The 16480-nt window shown below is 37.7% G+C and overlaps 1 protein-coding gene across 3 annotated transcripts; it reads right to left on the bottom strand.

Moving 5' to 3' along the window:
• Nucleotides 1-1450: 1450 nt before the first annotated feature.
• On the bottom strand, nt 1451-15903 carry RFESD (Rieske Fe-S domain containing). 3 transcript variants are annotated; one of them, XM_036736606.1, is made up of 4 exons: nt 15821-15903; nt 5244-5423; nt 5118-5152; nt 1451-2024 (listed from the first exon to the last, which is right to left on the bottom strand). In XM_036736606.1, the coding sequence occupies exons 2-4, from the start codon at nt 5419-5421 to the stop codon at nt 1725-1727; spliced, it is 513 nt and encodes a 170-aa protein (XP_036592501.1). In that variant the 5' UTR covers nt 5422-5423; nt 15821-15903; the 3' UTR covers nt 1451-1724. The 3 variants fall into 3 exon arrangements, with proteins under 3 accessions (XP_036592501.1, XP_036592511.1, XP_036592505.1); XM_036736616.1 differs by having other exon boundaries at nt 5244-5426; nt 15821-15873; XM_036736610.1 differs by lacking the exon at nt 15821-15903 and adding an exon at nt 15257-15484.
• Nucleotides 15904-16480: the final 577 nt, after the last annotated feature.

Here is a 16480-nt window from a genome sequence, read left to right as displayed (position 1 = left end):
CCTGACTCCAAAGTCACTGTCTTGCCAATGAGCTACGCTTGCTTTTATGCTGTATCTTCAGCCTTTGGGAGCAACATCAATACATGGATGGGATTACTAATTCCTTTTCTAGAAGATCCTTGTTGTTCGGTTGTTTCAGTTCTGTCTAATTCCTTGTGACCCCGCTTGGGGTTTTCTTAACAAAGACCCTGGAGTGGTTTGCCATTTCCTTCTCCAGCTCATTTTACAGAGGAAGAAACTGAGGCAAACAGGATTAAGTGACTTGCCCAGGGTAACACAGCTGCTAAGTGTTAGGCCACATTAGAACTCAGGTCTTCCTGACTCCAGGCTGGGTGCCATCTAACTGACCTAGAAGTTTCTTACCCATTCTTTTAGTAATAAATTCTGGAAATTTGCCAGGAATTTGAGCCAAGTTCATCACTCTACGGTTTACAGCCAGCCTCTCTTCTTTTTTTTTTTTCTTTAAAAAACAAAGCAAAAAACCAACCAGGACATTTGTTCTTCCCTTGTCCTGCTGCAGCTCTCACATTCTCTATACTCTTTCAAAGAGCACTAACAATGGTTCAACAGTAGCATCCCAAGAATCTGGGATACATCCCAGGTGTATCTGGGCCAAGTGACTTTGAACTCAGCAGGGGCAGCTAGTTGTTTTCGCATATTATCTTCTTACTTATCTTGGGTTTCAACTTCCTATCATACTTATGTTCTATCTTTTTCCAGTCCAAAGATCATTGTCCTTTGTAGAGAAAACAGATACAGGAATTGAACAGTTTTGCCGTCCTTCTGCCATCTGTTATCATGGCTCCAGCTCACTAGACCACTGCTCCTATCTTTGAGCTTCCTCTTCTCAATTTAGAGTAAAAAATATATATATATAACAACCCCTTTTGTTGTTTCTAGCATTCCTTTCCATGTCTCGGATCTTCCTGAGCTTCAGTTTTCCAAACTTAAAGGACCACCACATGCTTTAGCACTGATGCTCTGTCCTTGCTTCCATTTTCTGTACCTCTTTTATTTTACTTTTAAAAATTGATATATCTTGTTCTTCAAGACTTTTATTTCTCCCACCCAGAGAATCATCTTTTATAATAAAAAAGAAGAAAAGGGGAAAAAGAAAAACATTTAGCAAAATCAATTAACATATCAATCAAAAGTGACATTATCTAGTATTTTGCACCTACAGTCTCCTGCCTCTGCAGAGAAAGAGAGGAGGAGCATTCTCATATCTCTTGTTTGGGTTTAAGTTTGGTCATTTTAATTACTCAGCATTTAGTTTAGATTTTTTTTTAATTGTTGTTGCTTTTCTTTCTATTTACATTGTAGTACTTGTGTATATTGTTTTCCTGGTTCTGCTTAAATCAATTCATGTCTTCTTATTTTTCTCTATATTAATATTCATAATTTCTTACAGTACAATAATATTCCATTATATTAATTTATATTTCAATCAGTTGAAGTTAAAAGGCATCTACTTTATTTCCAGTTTCCTGAGATATGTCTTGTTGTTTTTTAGGCAAGGTTATGTCAATGAATATTCTGATATGGAAAATGTATCATAGGTTTTGTTTCATATTACATTCCTGTTTATGCTCCTCTGACTTACCATTTTGTTGTTTTTTCAAATGATACATTTATACCAGGTTAATTACTGTCTATTTATTGTCTTTTGTATAGAATTTTCTAAAAATACTTTCCACACATATGAACACGTTTTTCCACTATTGTCATATATTTTTAAAATCAGGAACTTTCTTCAGAGTAGAAGGTCTTTGAATTACTTTAAACTGTCCAGTGGCATAGTAATCAGAATCACACTTAAAATCTGAAGCCTTAGAAAGAGTCACATAAATGTGTCCATTTTTCACAGTCACAGAATGGATCCTTTGCTTTACTCCTTTGGAACACCATTTGGGTACTGCTGATGGATCTTTCGGGTTTATAGATTGATACAGTCCTTCTCCTGTTGATAAAGTAATTTTGTATTTATGCCAGGGGCAAACAATACATGTCCGTCCATCAAAATCCTGGGGAAGAAAATTATTAAAGCAGATTTAACATTTTGGAATCCCAAATTCTAACATTAAACATAAAGATTTTTGAATGCAATTTTTATTTTATTTTTTTTTCATTTAGCAGGAATTTGTTTTCTCTCCTCCCACCAACCCCTAATTAAAAAAAAAAGGAAAAACAAAACTTTCATCATATTTGAATAATCAAGGAAAACAAAATCTCACATTAGTCATATCCAGAAATGTATCTTTCAATCTGCATCATGAGTCTTATCAGAGATGGACAGCAAGGCAACAAGATTTTTAAAACAAAAGCTATATTAACTTGCATTTGCTAAAGGCCTACTACCTGCCAGGCACTGTCCTAGGTGCTGAAGATACAATCACTAACATGATAACATGATAACATACCTCCAAGCAGGTTGAATTGTTTGGGTTTTTTTGCAGAGTCTTTATTTGCTTTAATCTGTATTCTGAGTCTATCAGTTCTCTATCTGGAGGTGAATAGCATGCTTCGTCAAGAGTATGTTGGAATTGTGGTGGGTCATTGTGTTGATCAGAGTTACTAAGTCTTTCAAAGTTGATTATATTTACAACATTGCTGTTATTGTGTAAATTCTTCTCCTGGTTCTGCTCACTTCATTTTGCATCAGTTTGTACAGTTCTTCCTAGGTTTTTCTAAAACCATCTAGTTCATTTCTTATAATATAATTGTATCCCATCACATTCAAATATCATAGTTTGTTCAGCCATTCTCCTATTAATAAGCATCTCCAGTTTCAGATCCCTTGCCATGAAAGGGCTGCTATAAATATTTTTGTATATATGGGTCCTTTCCCTCTTTCTTTGATCTCTTTGGGGTACAGCCCTAAAAGCAGTATTGCTGCATCAAAGGGTAAATATAATTAAATAACCTTTTGGGCGTAGTTTCAAATTGCTTTCCAGAATGGTTAGACCAGCTCTACCAGCACAGCATTAGTGTACCTATTTTCCCACATCCCTTCCAACATTTGCTATTTTCCTTTTTTTGTCATCTTAGCTAATCTGGGGGTGTAAGGCAGTATCTCAGAGTTGTTTGATATGTATTTCTCTATTAGTGATTTAGAGCATTTTTAAAAATATGGCTATTGATAGCCTATTCATATTCTCTATCAGTTGGGGAGCAGCTTATATTCTAATAGAGACCTAACTTATAAGAGTAGCAAAAAGTGTGTTGGGCCTAGAGTCATGAGAAATCTAGGTTTGAATCCTACCTCTGACACTTTACTAGCTTTGTAACCATGGGCAAGTCACTTAACCTCTATGAACCTTGATTACCTCATCTGTAAAATGAGGATAATAGTACATACCTCACAGGATCTTTGCTGGGATCGAATGATAGAATATATAAGTGTAAAGCACTATATAAAAGTGCTTTTATTAATAATATTATTAATATTATCATTATTAATAATGCACTGTTATTTATTATTGTTATTATTAGCTATTATTAATAATAAAACCAATAATAAAAAAAGAATTACTATATTCAAATTATTTTTAAAAAGCTCCTGACAGTTTATTACCCATCTAAAACATAAATGCCAAAATGAATGAAAGAAATAAAGATTTTCTTTCCTATTACATGCCACCATCAAATATGTGCTAGAAGTGCCTGATCAATTTTCTCCCTGAAATAAGAGATCTCGCAAAGTGTTTTTACATTGAGTTAGTAAATATTGGTTTTAGGACAAAAGCACAACCATGTACCTGGGATCTAGGATATATAAATAGGTGTTCAATACATGTTTACTGAATAAACTGAAATGAGGCAGCTGCGGGGTACAATGGACAGAATGCTAGTCCTAAAGTCAGGAAGACCCGAGTTCAGATTCCGCCTCAGGTGTCAGATGGGTTAAGTTGTGTGACTCTAGACAAGTCACTTAAGCTCTGCCTGCTTCAGTTTCTTCAACTGTAAAATGGGGATAATAATAATGGCAGGGCTGCTGAGGATCAAATGAGAAGACATTTGAGCAGTTCTTAGCACAGTGCCTGACACACAGTAAGTGCTTCCTAAATGCTTGCTCCTTTCCTTTTTCCTCCTCAGACTACAAAATTCAAAGTGAAATTCATAGATGTTTATTCCCAGTTACACTTACACAACCAATGTATGACACTGAGAAAGTAATTTCACCTGTTTTTATCCCAGGAGTTTGAAATCTATCTGTTGGAGAAATATCTTACCCATTAAGGATACTTTAAATGTTGTACTCGTAAAGCATTATAAAGTGTTAAGTATTTATAAAGCAAAAAAATAAAGTCCTCAGATAACATAAAATGCTCTATACCTTTTCAACTTTAAGAGGTTACAAGAATGAAAACAACCTCCACTTGCTACTTGAATTAGGACTCAGTTTTCTAGTTCTAGTGTGAATTTAAAAAAGAAACAGAAAGTGAAAAGGCCAGGTAATAGAAGGACCTTGTAACTTATAGGGCAACACTTAAAGGAGGAATGTTAACATCTCTGGAAGAGTGGGAGAAAACTCTATAGCTTGGGCACAGTTCTATGTTGGAACATGGACATGGACATGGACATGATTCTTAAAATGAACACTAATTAGTATGCCCTCCCAATTTTATCCACCTGGCCTAATAGCCATCATCAGCTATGGAATAAATTCTGAAGGAAACTAATGAATTTACCATCCATCAAAATGCCCTAATATCTAGCAATCTCTTAATAACACTCAATTACTAAGCTCACATCTAGGTTAAGCATGAAACATATAGATACAAAGTTCAGAGAGAAAAAGCAATCTAAGTTGAGGCTGAAACCTTGCATGAGGAGGAAAGGTAGTGCTGCCCATTTTTAGTATGGAATAGAGGAGAAGAGGGGCAGAATAAGAAAGCTGGACAGTTTTTAAACTCTTCTGTAGTAGAATCTTTATAGTATGGCTTATGTATTTTGTAACATGAGTTTGGAAATATTAAATTCTAAAGTAAAATATAATTTTTATGTTCCCTACTCATTTAGAAAGCCAAAAGATTATTAAAATACTAAACAATGAAAATATTAAGAAATGAAATAGAAAAAAATAATCAGTTTGTTGAAAATGGGTTTGTACATACCTCTATTTCTCCCAAATGTAAAGGTCCTCCTGAATCTGAAATACAAGTGAGTACAACATCTGGTCAACAAAAGTAGTTTCATAGTTAACTATACAATGACAAAGGGAACATATGTAAAAATCTTACGGTAACAGCGAATGTCCATAGCATGATATTCTCCTTTGTGATAGAAAATGACAACTTCTCTGTCATGGACTACAGCTGTCATTCTTTGAGATTTTTTAATGTCTTCTTCTCTGCCAACATAGACAGGAGAATTGTCTTCTATTGTCTCGGGATCTTGTGTAGAGCTTTGCAGATCCATGTCTGCTAAATAAAATACATTTTAAAAAATACACTAAATAACTAATAAGTATGGCCTATTAATTCAGGATCTTAACCCATACAGAGTTAATTATACTGCATAAAAAAACAAGGATTTCTTCCAGATGAATGAGACTTTCCTTGATCAATATAAAATTCTTATAGACACAAAATCCTTATTGGCTCTTCTAAAGTAGATATTTTATTTTTTATTAGGATAATCAGTTAGTAACACTAGGTATGCTGTCTTACCAAGAGTTTCCACATTCTTTCTCCTCCATTGACCTAACATCTCTAGCAAAACCACTATTCACAGAGGGGAATACCAGTAAGTTGTTGCTAACTTCTTCCCATGGTGGCAGAGCCACTTCTGGAGGCATTCCTGGTTTTCTTTACTTCTGTGGTGGTGGCAAATGGAACTTTTCAGCAGGTGCAAAGAAACTTCCATAACCTATTTAAAGCCAATTGTGTTTTGTTTGGTAACTTTAAAATGTTAGGGAAAAAAGGGTCTAGTCCTCTAAGAAGCAAGGTTTTTGAAGGAGGGTACCTAAAAGGAATAAGGTTCTTCAACAAAGGTATAATTTCCAGGATAGAGAGACTCTAAGTGAATTAGGGCTGAATTGTGTATACAATTGTTACATGCCGTTATTATAAGAAGGGCAGTTCAGAATTACATAGAAGGTAGAAAGCATACAGGTACTCAGAGCTTTAGCACTCTAGACCACTGGTTCTCAAAGAATGATGCAGGGACCCCTTGAGGGTCTTTAAGACCCTTAAAGGAAGACTCTGTGATTTTTATAATAATACTGAAATGTTACTTGCCTACTAAAATACTCTTCCTTTTTCCAACCTCATATCTGAGACTGGATTTTCTTCATATGCACCAACCAAAACAGTATATTGCAATAGACTGAATACAGAAGCAGATATGAGAATCTATCTTCTATTAAGCCAGACATTAAAGATATTTATAAAAATATGCATAATAATGCTATCCTCTTCACTATCTTTGTTGTGAAAAATAATTATTCATAGAAAATATGTTATTAGTGTTTACATGTAATAGGTTTATTATTGTTATTTGAGATGAATAAATGAACATTCTACAATTTTATCAATTTTAATTTACAATACAGTAAATATTAGTAGATATAACCATGTTAACAAAAACTCTCTAGGATTCTTGATAACTTTAAAGAAGGTAAAAGGCCTTTGAGACCAAAAGGTTTAAGAACCACTATTTCAGACCATAGTCTTTGGCAGGGAGGAATTAAGGGCAGTTAGTGCTCACAAGTGTTATAGGAGCAATTAGCATGTTTTTCTTTAAATTAAGAACTAGCTAGAAGAGGAGGAAAAGGAAGAAAACAGAAGCTCTGAATTCAAGGTATAAGAGAAGTAAAATGTGGAGTTTTAAAAGTAATTATAAAGGTACTTACTTTGTATATAGTTGTAGTTTTTCTAACCAATAGTTTCATTAGAACATTAAGTTACTTATAAGAAGAAAGTCTTTAACTGACTAGCTGTGTGATCTCAGGCAAACTGGTCTCAGGGCCTCAGTTTTCCTTTTTGAAAAGATGAGATTTTAATAGATGAAGTGTAAGTTCCCTTCTAGCTCTAAATCTATGATCCTTTGACTTTAAGTCAACATGAGAAGCAACGAAACTCCAATCAAATGGAAAGGTCAATATTAGCAAAATACTGTCAAACCTAAAGGATATGTCTGTTCTGTTAATAACAAATAGATTTTAGGGAAGCGCTTTTTTTTTGGAGGGGGGAAGAATGGGGAGATTTTTGATATTTGTTGGGAAGTGTTTGTTGTTTAAAAACTGTATTAATATTTTTAGAATAAAAGTTGCTGTGGCCAAATTTCTTCTCAACCGTTGGCCAACCTTCTGGTAATAAGCGTTTCCAAACTTAGACTAGTCTTTGTGTGACAAACACAGAATTCATCACTGGGCCTGTACTTGAAGTCTTTCCAACTTAATACAACTTTCTAGAGCTTGAGCTCTAAGATTGCAGCATTAGTGAACCCAAGGTTATTGCCATGCAACAATGAAACACTGCAGTAGGACTTTAATGGTATATAAATACAAAATGACTAGCAATTCCAAGAGAAAAGATGGGCTGGTAATAAGGACTAAATATTAAGATAATAATGCTGTGAAATAAAAGTAATGCTCAGATTCCTATTTCGAATCTTTCACAACTTTGCCAAGCACAATGACAGGCAGATATTCTCCCCAAAAATCTAAGGAAAAAATATTTAAAAGAGGTTTAAAAAAACTAAGTTGAACACTATGTTATTATAATGACTAAGTATACCCTCAGAGAGAGGTAAGAGAATGTACTTCCCTTTCTTCTTTGAAAAGGTGGGAAGGCTATGTATGAATCACTGGCATATACTATTGAACTTGATTGACCTGTTGGTTAGTTTTCTGAGTTGCTTTTTTATCTTTTATTTTTTTGTTATGAGATGGCTTGACAGGCAGGGGAAAGGATAGAGACATATAAAGCAATGAAAGTGATATAAAAACAAAATATTTTAGACCAGACTCATGATTTCGCTGTGAGCTTCCTACGAGCAAAATCCTACCCAATATTTAGAACCTGCTCTGCAACTTAGAGTTTAGATAATTCCTGCGACCACTGAAAAGATAAAGCGACTTTCCCAGAGTCAAACTGCAAGTCTATGTCTGAAGCAGGGCTTGAACCAATGTCTCTGACTAGAAGTCAGACCTGTTCTCTCTCCATTGTGCCATACTGAAAATAAGACACCTGTAACAAAATTTTTAATGGTTGAGTCAAAAAATAAACTTTGAAAAGCCATTAAATTCTTTATGTATCATATTTGATGCACACACATACAGGTGTATCAAACAACAAGAAGCAACCACCCCCAAATACTATAATCAGCTGGTCAGCTGGCTTGTGGATTCTTAAACTACCTAGATTATTCTTTCCCATACCAAAACTACCTTTTATAGCTAGTTTATTTGTACTTCCAGTAGAAAATTAGCAGGTATGATAAGGTGAAATCTGACATTAGTCAAATTTACTATCAAGTGTGACAAGTCTGATTGTCTAAAAAGTTGAAATTTTTGCCTCAAGTTTTCAGATTAAATGTAGATTTAAATTTTTCATGTTTCTCCCTATTCTCTAAGATAAATGAGAGTAAACTATTTCCCTGAAAAACAAACAAAAGCTCCTGTCCTCTAAAATATACATATGAAATCCAATACATTCCTTCAGATGATTTTTACAAAAAGAATGGCTAAATTAGAGATTATGTAAATTCCTAAAAATATTGGAAAGGTTTACTTCCAAAGTAAGAGCCAGGCAACAAGAAAAAGAGGAGGGGTAGAAAGTCCCAGTTGCTTTCTTTTGGACTTCAGCAGTGAAATGCTAGAGGATCAAGGGCTGACAGACTGGTCTAGAGGGTCAAGGAAATCAAAGGCAAAAGTCCATAACAGTTGACAGTGGAGTGCCTCACTTCTTCACAGTAAAAAGCCGTACAAAGTTATTTTACAAGGTAATATCTAGGTGGTTAATAAGTGTTCACTGTATCTTGAGCCTCAGCTCATGTCCTTAGAGAGCATCTAGTCCAATCCTCCTCATTTTGCAAATAAACTCAGACTTAAAGAGGTTAAGATCACACAGCCAGAATTTGAACCAGCTCCTTTCTATCAATTCAGATCTCATCATTCCACTATACCATCCTGACTGTGGGGCGTGGGGGTGGGGGTTGGTAGGTAGGAGAAGTCAAAATTAGTTCCTAAATTTAAAATACCTTTTCTGAAGATTTAGGTTGCGTATTAATTTATGTCTAGACGGTGACCCTGTCTCAAGGGAAAAGTGGGGAGGGGGATGAAATACTTTATTTTCAAAAAATATTCTGTGGGCAGCACTGATATGGATAAAGACTTTAGAGAGTTCACTTAAAACTGGGCATCGAGAGAGAGAAAGCCCAAGGTAGTTACATAATTCATTTTCCAGATTTTAAAAAAGGAGAAAAACCACCAGTACCATAAAAATAATGAAATGCATAAGATATGTAATATCAAAATTACGGCAATTAAGTCCAAAAGAAAGTAAAAACAAAATATAATATTTTCTTAGTCATGGTGAAATAGAGTTAGCAAATTCACAGGAATCTAACAAGAACAGTTTCAGTTTCTTTCAAGGTTGGGAGAAAAGGCTAAAGTGGACCTTTTTTTGGCAAGAGATAAGAACAGAACAAAACAGCTGTAGGTGGAATGATAAAGGTTTAAGGCACTTTATTTACTCTTTCACACTATGAAATACTTATCCTGTCATTTCATGATAATTGGTCTCTTTGTGTACAACATAAATGCCATTACTTATTATATTTAGTGGCTTCGTAATTAACAGCTCCATTTCTTAATTAAAAGTTGTGACTATCCTTGCCCATTCATAATGTTGTAAACAGGGCCAATCCAATTACTGTCATTTTAAATGTATTATTCATATTCCCCTACACAGTTTTAATCTATCTTAATCCCATATTGAAACAACACAACCTTAACAGAAAAAAGTGACAAATTAATTCATCTATTGTTATATTGAGAAGGAAAATATTTCAGAACAGTAGCCATTAGCTCCCTTAAAATCTTTTTTTTCCCTCCTTTCTCTAACTTTGAGTGACAATATTGTACATAATAAATTAGATAACTAATTCCAAGGGTCTCACAATCTGTCAGGCACAGAGGAGACAGGGAGTACACTCAGGATGCACATAATTATAATACATTAAATTCAATTAAGTCTATTAAGCTACTGGACTGGACTTCCTAAGCATCTGGAAGTGAATATCTCATAAAGAAGAGCCAAAGACAACATAACGAAAGCAGAAAACTAAAATTACTTACTGGTTACTCCACAGTACACAGGTTCAAACTACTGGGGCTCTGCCAATATAAAGTTATCAGAACTTCTAAGATGGGCACACCCTTGCCTTCAGCTTCAGAGTAAATAAATTTTGGAAACTTTTTTCTCTCAAGAGTAGTTCAGTTATTTCTTAGTGATATTCCACAATTTACACCAAAAAAGGTGGGGGGGGGGGAGGGCACACATTTCCCCTATACCCTTTAAAACAAATTCTTAAGAAACACCAAATAAAATGAGCATTTGTTTACACTGTAAAAGAGAATTGTATACAATGCTGCAAATCTTTATTGTGCAGAGCTTTTCAAGTACATAATAAATCCAATGTTACTTAAAAGGCTATCCTGCTTATCTGATTTCTTCTTTACCAGAGACTCCTACCCTTCTTGTTTGTTTGTCCTTAATTCTCAAAGAGGACCATGACTTCAGGAAGGTGATGTCACGACTTGCAAATGAATTAGATTTAAGTGAGGCAGCAAGTCACCAGCCCAGGAACCACCTGGGTCCAGTGGCAATATATAGATCAGGATGACTGGAGATGGCCTGGGATGCAGTGGGAGACCTTGGCCTTTTTAAGCTAAGGTATTTCCCAAGTCTCAGTTTGTCTGAGGCAATGCCCATTCAGTGGTGTAGACTCCATAACATTCAAGACAAACCAGTACCTCACTAACCTCTATTCTCTAGTGTATTACACTAGAAGAATGTTAGCTTTGGTGTCAGATATGCTTACTACCTATCCGACCTCGGGCAAGTCCTCATCTACAGAGTAAAGACGTTAGATTAGATGACCACTAAGATCACTTATAGCTCCAAAGATATAACTCAGGAGAATAGAAGCTCCAGACATATTCATTTCTCAGCAACTTTCTAGTTTTCATTTCTTTCTGTCTGCACATATCATTGCCTCTCCCCCATCAATTCATGAGTCCCTCACCTCTGGAACCTGCCTTAAAACTCATTTCCTCCCGGAAAGCTTCCGTGATTAAGCCCTACATGGCTACTCAATAGTTATGTACTGTAAATTCTATCTTACACTTACTAACATGTTGCTCTATAATATAAAGTGTCTTCATTTCTTACTGTGTTCTTTCCTGTGTCCTGTTGTCCAAACTATACTATAAATTCGTTTTTTGCAGGTACTGTATTATTTTCTATTTCTTTCAATAATAGTTGCTGGGTAGGGTTCAGTACACTATTGGATTAATTGAAGTGAAAGAAGACTCCATAAACCTGCTAAGCAACAGAATATGGAAAAATAGCTCCTGAATTTTCAAAGGTGAATAGAAGAGTATAAGGTTTAAAATTTCTGTAGATTAACATTCATCAAGGATATGCTTGCTTACTTGAAAAGTAACAACGTAGTTGAAAATTTGCTAAAACTTGCAAATTGTAAAAATACGTAACATGCTACTGAAAATACCCTAAAAATAAAAATTTTATACAACACAAAGGTAGGAGTCAAAAAGTTGTATTATTCTTTATCTTGAAACAGACAGTGTGCCAAGTATGTATAAAGAGCGTACTGTGTGCCAGGTACTGTGCTAAGCATTAGGGGTATAAGGAAAGGAAAAAACCATCCATATCCTCAAAAAGCTCAAAATCTAGTGGGAGAGGCAACATATAAACAATTATGTACGAACAAGACATATACAGGATAAATTGAACATAATCCCAAAGAGAAGGCCCTAGTATTAAGCATGTGCACATATTTATGTATGGCTGATCATATATGCATGTGTGTATATATAAATGTGCATATATAGCTGTATATGATTATATAGTATCTATCTATATATATATACATAACCATATGTAGTATCTATATTGATATTACACACATATATGTGTAAGTACATGCTTTCCAAACTAGAATGTAAATTCCTTTAATTCAGTATCTTCTGTTTATATGTGTACACACACACACACACACACACACACACACACACACACACAGAGTCATCATAGTAGTTGAGTATTTCCAATATGCATGGACTACCTCAGCAAATATAATAAAAGTACCATGTTGAGAGATACCTTAGAATATCTAGTGAACCTTTCATTTTACAAATGAGAAAACTGAAAATCAAAGAAATAAAGGGTTATAAAGCAAGGGTGGGAAACCTGTGGCCTTCTAGGTCTTTAGATGAGGCCTTTTGACTGAGTCCAAGCTTTACAGAACAAATCCTTTGATCAAGGGGATTTGTTCTGTGAAGTTTGAATTCAGTCAGAGGGCTGCACTTGAGGACCTAGAGGGCAACATGTGGCCTTGAGGCCTTCAGGTTCCCCACCCCTGGGTTAGGGAGTTAAAGCCCAAGGTCATACAGCTAGATAGTGGTACAGGCATAAGAACCCAACTCTCCTGGCCCCCAGTATAATTTTCTCTTCACTATACTCTTATTTGAAGGAATCAGTATGCATTCATCAGAGTAAAATCTCATTTCCTGTCAATCTAGATTCTCTGATTGCAGATGAATTCATGGTCCTTAGACATGCAAAAGACATGATATGTGTATGTAAGCACTATTTGCATTTCTACAGAGCTAATTCTGCAGATGTGACATAGACAGACAGTCTTCACTTAGGTTCTGACTTGTCGACAAGAGGAACTTTTCAGAAAAAAGGAAGCCCTACATCCACATTTAAAGAATGGGGAGGAACATTAGAGGTCATCTAATCCAACACAAGCCATAAGTAGCATGAAGTTTATTTAAAAGGGAAAGGTTGGTTCTTCTGCACATGAAAGACCATAGAATTAAATGATTTTGAGTTGGAAAGTTCTTTAGAAGTCAGCTAGTCAGGGCTTTCCCCTTCCCCCTTCTGCTTTATAGTTGGGAAAACAGCCTCAGAAAGGGTAGTTAGTGACTGGACTATAACTTGGGTCTCTTGATTCCCAACCTACTGTTCCTTCCATAACACCATATCTCTCCATAACTTTGTAATACAGTATGCATAAGACATTGAAGTTTATGTATCTAATCAATATCTAGGCTATAAAAAACAAACCAAACATAAAATAAGCCAGCTGATTAAAGAAAATCTTGTACTACACAGTTTAGCAGCATCCAGGACAGAATCATAGACTATATCTCTATACTAAATTTCATCTTTTAGACAAATTCAGTGCTAACAATAGCTGTCCTCTGACTTCAACCTCTCTGGACCTTAATTCAAATTACCTAACCTCTCTGGAGTTCAGTTCATCTATAAAATAATGAGGCTGGACTATAATGGATTCTTAAGGCCCTTAAATCTATGATAAGAATTACAGAATCACAGAATTTGAGAGTTGAAAAGGACTTCAGTGACCATCAAATGTAACCCTTAGCCAGGAGTAGTGGGGATAGTCTAACAACCTAGGACGTGGCAATCTAACTTCTGCTTAGACTTCTATAGAGGGGAAATTTACCTCTCCAAGAAGTTCATTCCATTTTTTGGACGACTGTTATTTTTTTTTTACATCCAGCCTAAATTTGACTCTCTGCAACTTTCATCTATGATTCCTGGTTCTGACCTCCAAGGCTAAATCCAGCAAGTCACATTACAACCTTTCAAATCATTGAAAACCACTTTCATGTCTCTCCTGAAGTCTTCTCTCTTCTATAGGCTAAACATCCCTAATTCCTTCCCTGGATCTCCACATGATACAGACTTAAGGTCCCTCCATCATCCTGGTTTGGTTGCCTGCACTGCACCCAGGGCCATCTCCAGTGGTCCTGATCTATATATCTGGCCACTGGACCTAGATGGCTCCCAAGGACAAAGTCAGGCTGGTGACTTTGCACCGCCCTCCCTCACTTAAACCCACTTCACCTATATGTCACGGCATTACCTGCCCGATGGCACGGTCCTCTTAGAGAACAAAGGACAAACAACCTAATGTTTATGGTACTCATCTGGCATTTATCCGGTGAGACTGTGAAGTAATGAGAACGAATTTCTATGAATCAAGTGGAAAACTGATCCACGGCTGCCTCTCATATTTACTTGTCAGAGTCCTACCTAGACTCCGCCTTCCTCCCTCAAAATGAACATACCCCTTCAGATGACCCTTGGACAGAGACAAAACAGAACATCACCAAAATTTCCTTGTTTCTGGACTCTAAACTCTTAGCGCTGCCGGAGATCTCGCTAGCTCTTGTAGTGGCCACATCACACTGAGCGCTCAGTCCCCTAAAACTCCTGACTTTTTCAGAACTACCGTCCACCTAACCACGCTCCCTCCGTCTCGTACTTGGGAGGTTCATTTATTTTTATAGTTAAGCGCAAGACTTTACATTTATCCCTCCTCAATTTCATCAGATTCAGCCCAAGGCTCTAGTCTGCTAAGCTCTTTTAGGATCCTGGCTCAACCAGATAGCTCTCCTTCCCAACTCCGTGTCACGGGCAAATTCGATCATCTTGACATACAAATAAATGTACAAACGCGATTGTACAGTAAACCAAAAACTGGTTGGTTCATATCGGTGCAAGATTTTTTTGTTTAAAGCTGCAAGGTTTTTTTGGTAAACAAATTTGGTAAATAAACGGGTGACAGCCAGTCATCCAAATTAGTGTATGTGCACATATATTTACTACATGTATTTTCAAATCATCGAAAAAAATCTTCTGAGTTTCAGATTCTCTACCTCCCTCCCACCCTGTCCTCCTCCTAGAGAGGGCAAACAATGATATCGATTATAAACATATGTTCCTATTGGCCATGTTGCAAAACAGATCTAAAAAGTAATAAAAGTATGTATATATACACATACTTCTTTAGGTGACCGGCTATATGCATACGTGTGTGTCTATATTCATATTCACATACACACACACGCACATTTAACATAAAAGGAGCCCTGGCTGCGCTCTCCAGGGGGCAGTGGTCGTCAGAAGGGGGATCTTGCCTGCCTGCTTTCTGGGTCAAGAAGCAGATCGAAATGATCAGGGCTCACCTCCGAACTCCCGGGCTCCGAACCCAACTCTGCCAATGTTCCCGCGCAAGTCACTAAACAAGCCCTAGTGTCCTCCTCGGGATAAAGAGAGGCTAATTTTATTGTCCCTAAACTAGGTTCCAGATTCAAACACCACGCGTGGAGCCCGCCAGCCCGGGCCCGTGGGGTAAGGCGTAACGAGGCCGAGCATCAGCCCGCGGGCTCGGGTTACATCCAGGAGCTGGGGCCCGCTGGGAGGTCCGAGGACTCTCCTCTGCCCCTCCCCCCATCATGGAGACCAGGGCTTCGCCCCCGCTCCGACATCTAAGGGGCACCCCCCCCTCCCCGCCCCATCCAGGGCCGCGCTCGAGGCCTGCGGCCCCGACAGTGAGAGGAGAGCGCCTCGCGAGCCCGGCGCGTTCCAACCGCCTGTCCGCGCGCCCGCCGGAAGTAGAAAGCGGTTCAGCCTCCTCGAGCCCTGCCCCACCCCCCGCTCCTCCCCGGGGGCCTCCCGAGCCCGCCCTCCCGCGAGGATGGAGCGTCCACCCGCGCTTAGCTCCTCCCCCCCCTTCACTGCCCCCGAACCTCAGTCCAGCGCCATGCGGTGCCGCGGCCTCCGAAAGCCAGGGGGATCCACGTAGATTGAGGCCTTCGGGCTTTTCCCTTCTCCGCGGGGGCGGAGCGACATCATGCACGTGACCCGAAACGGCGCGTCTGGAGGCTGGGTGGCGCTGCCGGGTGGCGGGCTATTAAATTGTGAACTCCTCCCTCTTTCCCCCTCCCTCCTCCCCGCCTCGCCCCCACGCTCTGCCTTTTGAGCTGCTGTAGGTCATGTGGTGTACGGTGCTCCTGGTCAGGGGGCTCGAGTTCGAATCCTACCTCAGACACTTCTCTCTGTGACTTTTCCAAGTCCCTTGGCCTCAGCTTCCTCATGTGCAAAATGGAATGATAATAGCACCTGCCTTCCTGGAGTTGGTATGAGGACCAAATGAAATAATATTTCTAAACTGCTTTGAAAACCTTAAAAGTGCTTATGCAAACGGTAGCTATTATATATTTATTATATATTATGATATATATAATAATAATATAGATATATTATTATTTATTATCACTCCTCCTCACTCTTGGTTACCGGTGTGAACCAATGATGAACCGGCTTGGCGCGTCCTCACATCCACCTCGTGCAAAGCCACGCAAGGCTCAGCTCTAGCGCCACCTTCAAGAAGCCTTTCCTGATTTGCC

The sequence above is a fragment of the Trichosurus vulpecula genome, chromosome 1, assembly GCF_011100635.1.
Source record: "Trichosurus vulpecula isolate mTriVul1 chromosome 1, mTriVul1.pri, whole genome shotgun sequence".
Lineage (NCBI taxonomy): Eukaryota > Metazoa > Chordata > Mammalia > Diprotodontia > Phalangeridae > Trichosurus > Trichosurus vulpecula.
The sequence above is the reverse complement of the archived record's forward strand: the minus strand, read 5'-3'. Positions and strand labels throughout refer to the sequence as shown.